The sequence below is a fragment of the Battus philenor genome, unplaced genomic scaffold (assembly GCF_028537555.1).
Source record: "Battus philenor isolate CCGP_79_NKW_IND1 unplaced genomic scaffold, ilBatPhil1.0.hap1 SCAF_26, whole genome shotgun sequence".
Taxonomy (NCBI): domain Eukaryota; kingdom Metazoa; phylum Arthropoda; class Insecta; order Lepidoptera; family Papilionidae; genus Battus; species Battus philenor.
This window is the reverse complement of record NW_027181689.1, coordinates 862,650-872,312: the sequence shown is the minus strand read 5'-3', so window position 1 is coordinate 872,312 and position 9,663 is coordinate 862,650. Positions and strand designations below refer to the sequence as shown.

Here is a 9,663-nt window from a genome sequence, read left to right as displayed (position 1 = left end):
CACGCTCCCACGACCCCTCGCCACTTGATATGTACGGTTACCCGCTAAGGGTTGAACAATTTTTTGCTGTATTGCGATTTATGAAATGTTTCTCGTGTTTATATTTTTTTGGTTAAAATTTTAACTGAGATTTATGGGACGTTAACTTGCAACGTTACACCACTTACACTTGTTAAAAAAGTCAGACGTCTTACAGACGTTAATACAGTCAGATGCGTTTATTTTGGCTACTTCACAGCACACTGTCCTATGGCATATTATTCCGGGGTAACGCTGCAGATATTGAGCCAATTTTTGTAATTCAAAAAATAGCAAGAAAAGGACTAATATTTAACCACTTCCGCACAAGCAGTAGTAGTTGTACAACAAAGTGCACCGCCCGCCAGCCCGCCGATAAATGCGTATGCGACAAACAATGCGAATCACACAACTGCCACCGTCAAATCACTCAACACGTGTTTCACCCCTCCACGGGACATCTTCAGGAGTTATGTTACACCGATTAGTGTCACCACCGCCAGTGACTCTGTGTTTGGCACTAATCGGTGTAACATAACTCCAGAAGATGCGCCGTGGAGGGGTGAAGGTGAGGTGTGCGGAAGTGGCTAAATGTTGGTCCTTTTCTTACTTAGGATGGACTTCGGCAAGGTAATGACGGCCTGATTCCATTAAATATCAAAAAATAGCTTTCCGGACCATTTATTGCATACGAGTTCTGGTTTCTTTGTGAGTTTTTAATAAAGATAGTATTCTTACAGTTATTTCGCAATGTATTTATAATAATGTTTTGTTTCCGCAAATACATTTGAAATTATTAAAAAAATCTGTGCTGATACAAGAATTAAAAATAAACTGTAAACATCTAGTTTTAGTGTTGAAAAATTAAATAAATCACGTATAATACAAGGTTATGTAAAATGCAATTCCACGATCAATTTCAGATCTGCCACTCGAGAAATTTAAAACCAATATTGAAAAAAGTATATTATTGTATCCAACACTATACTAATGTTAATGCGTGGAATTAAATGTTGATGCTCACGCAGAAGCTAATTATTGTCGCGCATTTATAAAACTATATTTGTAAAGAGCAACTGTTGATTTTCTCGCCGGCTGCAGAACTGCCTTCCGAGGTGGCAGCTTCCTGTAGGGACAACAATGCCGACATTTTATGTTGATTGATGATTCGAAAGTATTTGAAATGGCCTATTCGAGTAAATAAATATTTTGATTTAAATTTTTGATTCGATATTTATTTACCTATATACACTTATATATCAATTTATTATGTTATTTTACTACCACAACATTTAGTTTTGAGTTTTCCTAAGGTTATTTTGGTGAAAATGGCACCAGAAACTATGTTCGACTGCACCAAATTTTGTACAAAATATATATGTTTGAAATAGCCTATTCTTATAAAGAATATTGATATTTTTATAATATTTCTCGTAGACTATCTTATGCCATCAATGCCGTTCTTCTGGTGTATTGTTTCGGCTACTGTGGTATCGAAAGGGATTCGGACAAGTGCAATCAGGCTGTGTTTCAAGAGATCAAGCGTTTTAAAGCCTTCACTGAGATCATACTATCACACATTTCATATTTTGAATTATAACATCCCATGTCTCGAAAGTGTGTTCGTAAGATGAAGACGAATAAAATATTTCAGGTTTCCTGTTTCATATTGTTATAAAGCATAAGTTACAGAACCCTCTAAACAATAAACACGGAACCCTAGGATCAAGAAGTGCCGTAAATACGGGTGACATTAAAGTTATTTAAAGATTTTTGTGTACGGTTCTCGGAAATTCTAACCGAGTACTATCTCGAACTTACTAGAACCTTATCCGTAGTATAAATAGGTGTACTCCCCATGTCGACAGTTCAGTTGTTGTCTTTCGAGTTTTCACAAATTCTCGTTATTTGCGAGTGAAAAAAGCGCGAATAAGGCTTTTACTGTATATTGACGTGAAAATAAAAAAACTTAATGAACAACCATATAAACACAAGAAATTCCAAATTCAAAAAAGTTTTGTTTATTTTTAATTATAATAATATTTATGGTCTAAATATATGTTTATACTAAAATTACCAAGCACGAGTTTCAGACCCTCTAAACGAGAAGGATCAAGAAGTGCCGTGAACAAGCGTCACCTTGAACTTATTTTTATATACGGTTACGGTAATAGATTTTTGTATACGGTTCTCGGAAATTATTACCGATTACTATCTCGAACTCACTAGAACCCTATCCGTAGTATAAATAGGTGTACTACCATGTTACGTGTTATAAGATTAAGATCTACGATCAGTGATATAAAGTGACTATTTTTGTAAGTTATTTGAACAGTGATTTCTTAAGCGATTTGGGAGCGAAGTTTGGACTAAGCGAAAAGATTACTAAGTTGTTAAAGTAGGGTGACCATCTGATTTGTGAGTGAAGGACTCCTTGTGAACCAGTGGTGTTTCATTTAGAGTCAGAACCCACAGTACGTAACATTTCATTTACATTATTCTACGTTACAATTTGGTAAATTGTTAAATTTTGGTAAAGTTATACAAATTCATTCTCTATACATTAATTTGTCTTTCTCTTTCTTCTCTTTTTAGATAATAGAATTATCAAAAACTGCCTGTGAACGTGCGTCTGAACTACTGAGTCACGTGAACCAGTTGGCTGATGAAGTGGGTTCCGAAGATGGTCAGGTGCTGGATCAATGCGGAGCCAAGTTGGTGGACGTGGTGCAAGGACTTCTTACTTCAGCTCAGGTATCAAAAGTCTCCACTATCTTTTCAAATTGAACTTTGTAACTAGTGATATAATCTCTTGTCGTATTTCTCTTCTACTTCTCTATTCGTCTTCACTTATTCCTTCTACGAAACTATTCTTGCTCAATTTACAGATAGTAGCGCCATCTATTGGTGATACGCGATGCCAGTCCACGATGCTAGCAGCGGCAGATGAAGTTTCAAGCTGCAGTCAGAAGCTGGAGTCCTGCTGGGCGCCTCTTGTGAGCACTCCTCACCGGCAGACCTTGCGCCAAGATTTGGAGAATGGACGGTCAGAATTAGAGACCGCTTTGGACAAATTGAGAACTGCTTGCTGGGATTTGGGTTAGTTGAAATGTCTGTCTTATATGTACTTTTAACAGGACTCTTATTGATCGTCGACTCCTTTTAAAATCTACTTTAATTTTGATTCCGCTTCTCAGGATGTTTTAATTGCGGAGAAGAAGCAGTAAGAAACTCCACAACAAAATATCTTTAAAAGAAAAAAAGTTGTCAATACATTTTCTATCAGATATAGATTCGGTAGAACGTCGTGCTGTTCGAATGTTAGGTGGTAATGGTAACAATCTGTTATGAGATTAATATTGGAGAATGCACTGCGGAACTTCACAACCTTATCCTACCATCCCCGTTTTTCTTTAGGATAAATAGAAGGTAGACCTACTACCGTCCATAGATGGTAGAGTTACCTTTGAAGCGTACTAAGCATTTGGATTTAATATTTCTCCTCACAGCCCGTGTACGGAACTATCTATCGGCTTCCTTATTTCCTGAGAAATATAACCCGGGTCTCTTCACTGATAGAGTGGACAAGTGATTACTGAGTCTACGTGGTTCAACCAAATCGTCGCTTTCCTAAAGGAAAGTTGGTTAAAGGCGGAATTGTCATATATATGTATATACATATATATACATAACCTAAATTAAAATAATCAAGTGACGTCATTGCTAAGGATTTACGTCGTTGAATAATATACTTTTTTAGTCAATGTATTTATAGAATTAAATTATTATTTTTATTTAAACTTTTTTGTACACCATAGACAATAAATATAATATAGAGGTACAAGAAACGGTCTTATCGCTGGGGCGATCTCTAACAGACAACCTTTGGATGGAGATTAGATACAGGAAGGAGAAGGCAGTTTAGGGTGTATATACATACAAATACATATAGTACTATACACACATTCTTATATAAATATATATTTATATATACACACATAAATATCTAGTATATATATATATATATATATATATATATATATATATATATATATATATATATATATTTACGTGGAATAATTCTGAGATGCTTCGAAAAATATTGAATTTTTATTATTATCAATTCTTTATTGTCTTTAATTACCTATACTTCTGGCGGCCGGCCCGCCATCAGTTCATGATTTGCCCGAGTGGCCCCTAGTCTTAATAAGTCTGTGCAACCATGATTTAAATGATTCTCGAAGACCCATTCCATAACTTGACAGCGACAACAATAAAAGATTTCTCCATAAATATAGTAGAATGAGCAGGCATAGTCAATTTCAAGTTCTCCGATGATATAAGCAACATATCATGTGAGTTACGTAAGAAAAGCAATCTAGATTTTAGGTAAGATAAAGCAAGAGGGTTAAACAAGATATAAAGTAGGGAAAGGTTTCAGACATTCCGGTGAAGTCGAATCGGCAATCACTTGAGCTTGAATATAAATTGTCAGCAGCAATGATTTTTGTAACATATGAACTTTAATAATTTATACATTCCTATTAACAAAGGTGAAGTCAAGGATGGTGCATCAGGAGGAAGATATAAGGATAAGGGTCAGGAGCGTTTGAAGTTTACCGCGACTCTTGCGTCCGCTAAAGAGAAGATGTCTGAAGCAGAAAAGAACTTGGAGAAGGTAATGGATATAGACTTGTTTACTTGATACGTTTAGGTATATTAGGAAGGTGCTATTTTTGGCTCACGTTTCTGGATGTTTGTATTTTCTGAGTCTCTTATTCCTCTTTTTTATTTAACAAGTGTTAATTGTATAAGATTTTATCGTCGGAATCAAACCGGTGTCTTGCGATCGAGTCTTAGTCATTTATCGCTTGGCTATCATTAATAACATTCCAGTTTAAGAATTCCGGTTTATCCGGGATTTCAACACGTGTAACATACATTTGATGATGAAAAATTAATAAAATAGCTTTTGAGATATTTATTATGAATTATATATGTACTCCTTTGCAGCCTATTGTCAAAAATGTTCATACTGAAGAAGCTGAGGACCTGCAAAGGAAGCTGGGACATCTTCTGGCTCAATTAAATGCAGCAATCGCTTCTCTTGTAAACGCTACAAGCAGTAAGTCCTTATTTTAACGCTATTTTGATTTTTACTGTGTTTATTATTTATTCTTTTAAGTCTTAAAGGATAGCAGGCTACATGGCAGAATTATAAACCAATGTACCATGTGTGTGGAGGATTTTAAAAATTGTGTTTGGCACCATATCTATTTATTTTGTGTATTGCAATCGCAGCGGTTGGGTTATCTTTATTATCCCATCTATTTTAATATTAAAATATTTTAAAATATACTGGCGTGAAAATAAAAAAGCACAACGAACAATCAAAACGATAGATTCCAAATTCAAAAAATAATTTGTTTATTTTAATTTATAACAGTATTTATGGCCTAATGTGCGTCTGTCTTGTCATTTCAGATCCTGAAGACATTGATTACAATGCAGCTGAGAATGCTGTTAGAAACCTCACTCAATTGTTACCCGAAGTTATACAAGGTAAATCTCAAGTTCCAATTGACATGTTATTCTTTTCAGCTTCACATTCCCACTGTTGGGACAGTCTTGTAGTGGACTTATAATTACGTAGCTCGGAAGCTCCGAAACATTTTCTCAATCCATCTCTTCAATGTTTGAAGGTCTTTGACCAATGTATGTTGCTGGTGGTTGCGTGCCTCATAAAAAGGCTCAAGATTAAGGTAATGCTGGTAATTTCGCTGCCAGGTCTAATCGGAAACGCGGGGATCCGCAGAAGAACTTACATCACTGACGTAGCTCGAGGAATTGCTCGTCTGTGGCAGTTGGTACATGCTCGTGTAACCTAGGGGTTAAGGATCTAGAGTGGCGACCATGGGGCCCCGTCCCCCCTGAGGCCCCCCACAAGGGGGACTGACGACACAGTTAAGGTCACGGGATGCCGCTGGATGCAGGGTCACCGTGGTAACCTTTAGAGCAGGCCTGTGCATTGCAGTGGGCATCTATCAGTTGAAAAGAAGAAGAAGTTAGGAAGATACATAGCTTTTCATTTTTGTATTTCCTATTACCAGAACTCCATACTTTAGTTATAAATCAAATGCGTTTTCTACCACAAATATGATTAAATACTCTTTGCTTTGCAGTTAAAGTATTTTGTATGGGAGAAGAAAAACATTGTTTTGTTATTCTATTATTTGTTTAAGTCTTCGTCATGTCTTAGCGAAAATTAAGCCAGTATTTTGTGTTGAAATTAATTTATCTATTTTATAATAATGTTTGTCCAGATACGCAGTCACTTAGTACGACATGTGACGAACCGTCGAAGCATGCGATGCTATCCCAGCTGCAGCAGGTGTTCCAGGCGTCGAGGGACCTGTGTAAACACACAGAGTACAAAAGCCCACAGGTATCCTTTAAAAGTTAACAAAAAAGAATTTACCTCCTGTAATCATTCATCCACATATAAAATTATTACAGCGGTTAGGTGTATTCTGCTGAACATAGATGTTCCTCAGAGATTTCTATGTATCGTTTGAATTAGGGATACCTAAAATAGTTGACCTCTAATGGTTTATATTGGACCTTTATTAATTAACGCTGATTAAAACGATGCTAGCACAGCCAAATATCATTGGCGAATATAAAGCTCAACGAATCCGCTGGCTTGGTCACTTGGATCGGATCGGAGCGTGAAGGTAGCGTACCTGGAAAAACCGAGGGGTCGAGGACCAGTGGGTAGACCCAGGTATCGCTGGATCGATCGCGTTGAGGCAGACTTGCGCGAATTGAATGTCAGCCAATGGCAGACGACGGCGCAAGATAGAGGAAAGTGGAAGTCTCTAGCTACGGAGGTCTCCCACTTTGGGTCACTGAGCCAGCGGAGTAAGTAAGTAAGTAAAATGATGCTTATTATAACATATTCAAATTCTATGTTGGAAATTATGGTACGCAGAGGACGCTGCTGCCTTTCCTCTGGAGACCAATTAGCAGAAGTAATCCTATATAATTAGTGGACAAAGTGTTATTTATCTAAGATTGTATAAAACCTATAACCAGTTATGTTATTATTTTATATACTATCAATTAATTAATATATACAGTACTCGGCGATAAATATTGTATATCGACCTTTGGAAAGAGACAATCGGCTAATTTCGGCTTCGTAGAGCGTTATCTCTGTCGCACGAAATACAAACAGTCCGGTATCTATTAGGAGCTGTTACAACAAGTATCACTTGCTTCTTTTGTTGATAATTTTTATTCTTTGTATAAAATACACCAATTTTTTCTATAAGTGGTAGCTTTAGGTTGGAGTAAAATAAAAAAAAAACATGTTCTCGTTATGTTTACGTAATTAATTATTTAGGAAAATTATAACTGTACATAATAAACACCCTTATACCTATTGTTGAAATGAGACATTGTAATAAAAATTAAAATGATTATAATTCTAATTCTCAGTTGTTTCCATTTCTCCACATATAAATATATATATATACACATATATATATATATATATATATATATATATAATGGCTTAATGCACGATGCGTGAATTATATGAGATAAATAATTAATTTTCTAAAATCAAGCGATTTGTAAAACAGTGACAAGGATTTCGTACAAAATTTCATATTATTTATTTAATTTATTATTGACTAAGTATTATTTACAATTAACATATATATATATGTCGAAATACAAAGGAATAATACAAGAGATGAATTGGATTGTGACTAGAATCAAATTGATCTTCCATATTATAGAATCATTTATTTTAAAGTCACGAAGGTATCAAACACTTGATTTGTAAAGAGTTTTAAACTTTTTTTAAGTGTTAAAATATCTTTAATACATAGCGTGAACGTTCTAACCGTTCCTATTGGAAATAAATGGGGAAAACCCATTTCCAGTATTGGACGTTTTATGTGTTAAATGATGATGTACAATCCTTATACATCTGAGTTATATACAACCTTATTTTTAGGCTATAAATGACGCTGCTTTAAAGTTCGCCGAAGCTTCTGGAAAGCTCTGCTATGTTTTCAATAAAACGCCCAACAGGAATGACAACTTAGTGAGTATATATGGCGTATTTTGTTTGTATTAAAAGTGATTTAAAGTTTCATTATTTTTATTCAGTTCATTATTCTATTACGCATATATATATATATATATATATATATATATATATATATATAAATAATAAGTTTAAATAAATAAATAAGGTTTACGAGTATCTAGAAGTATATACATATAACTATATGCATAAAACCAAGGTATACTATACCAGGTGTGAACAACGCGCGGCCCGTTAAACCTGTTTATGCAGCCCGCACATTTCGAAAAATTGTTTTATTATATCGACTTTTTTTCATCAATATTTTATTACAAAATTATTTATAAAAAAATGGCGGCACATGCTAAACCGAAACAGTTAATAAATAATAACTTAAAACTGAGTGACGTATGATTAGAAAGTTGCGTACGTATTGTATATACGATTGTATCGAAAATTTGTGTTTTAAGTTTTATTTTGCATTAAAATTTACATATTTAGTTGTTGTTGTTCATTAAAAATAAAGTTTTTTTAATTATCAATATTGTTACAATAATTACAGCCAGCCAAAATATTTTATAATTTTATTTGGCCACTGATTGAAAGGGTTACGTACCCCTGCCCTACACAATCAGATATCAAAAGTAAATTATATCTAGCCTCATTATTTGATATATTTTAATATTAAAAATATCTATTTTATAATACAGTTTGTTCATCCGTATGTGGGACGTTGTATATTCGAGTAAATAATTATTTAAGTTAAATTTTTTACTGTCTCATTCTTGTTCTTTTCTTAATAAATTCTTTCTTGCTTTCCTTTCGTACTTCACAATATCTATCTTTCCATCGCTTTTACATCATCTGCCTTTCACCATCTATCCCTCATCTTCGCTCTTAGATCACAGTTAGACACAGATGATCACAGATTGTAGGTATATTTATTATTTACATTCATTTCCAAGTGTTTTTTTTATGTGACTCATTACAACTTACCACTTTACTTTTCAAGATGTTATAATTGTGAAGAAGAAGTAGTAAAAAACTACACAACAACACATCTTTTAATTAAGTTTAACACAAATATATACATATACATATGTCAGATATAGCCTAAATCAAATCAAAAGAATCACCTATGCCTTACAGAGGGCGTCTATTCCTCGACATGAATAAATAAATGATTTTGTACAATTTCAGATATCAGATCTGTCTAAAGATGCATGCGAGAAAGCAAACCTGATGTTATCCAGCGTGCACCAGCTGGCTGAAGCTGTTGGTGGAGAAGACGGACGTACCTTGAATCAGAATGCTCGGAAGGTGGTGGAAGCTGCTAGAACTATGCATGTTACAGCTCAGGTATACATGTAGCTATGTATTTATTTATATTAATAATTCTTATATAACATATGAATAATGGTGAACTTTATTCCGAAGATATTTTCTACCAGCTGGTTTACTTCTGCAGAAAGAATTTAACTATCCCAAATGAAATAGAAGCTTCTTGCATGAAGCAACCCGGTATAAATGTTCCATACGGAACTCTA

The 9,663-nt window shown here is 34.5% G+C and overlaps 1 protein-coding gene across 1 annotated transcript in view; it reads left to right on the top strand.

Annotated features, from left to right (window-relative positions):
* Positions 1–633: 633 nt before the first annotated feature.
* The window catches only part of LOC137925120 (talin-2-like), a 32,935-nt gene continuing 23,905 nt past the window's right edge, over positions 634–9,663 (top strand). Inside the window, exons 1-9 of the mRNA XM_068768503.1 lie at positions 634–648; positions 2,614–2,772; positions 2,907–3,117; positions 4,572–4,696; positions 5,032–5,143; positions 5,503–5,580; positions 6,342–6,463; positions 8,045–8,134; positions 9,317–9,475. Of these exons, the coding sequence (XP_068624604.1) occupies positions 634–648; positions 2,614–2,772; positions 2,907–3,117; positions 4,572–4,696; positions 5,032–5,143; positions 5,503–5,580; positions 6,342–6,463; positions 8,045–8,134; positions 9,317–9,475 (1,071 nt within the window). The remainder of the gene's footprint in view (positions 649–2,613; positions 2,773–2,906; positions 3,118–4,571; positions 4,697–5,031; positions 5,144–5,502; positions 5,581–6,341; positions 6,464–8,044; positions 8,135–9,316; positions 9,476–9,663) is intronic.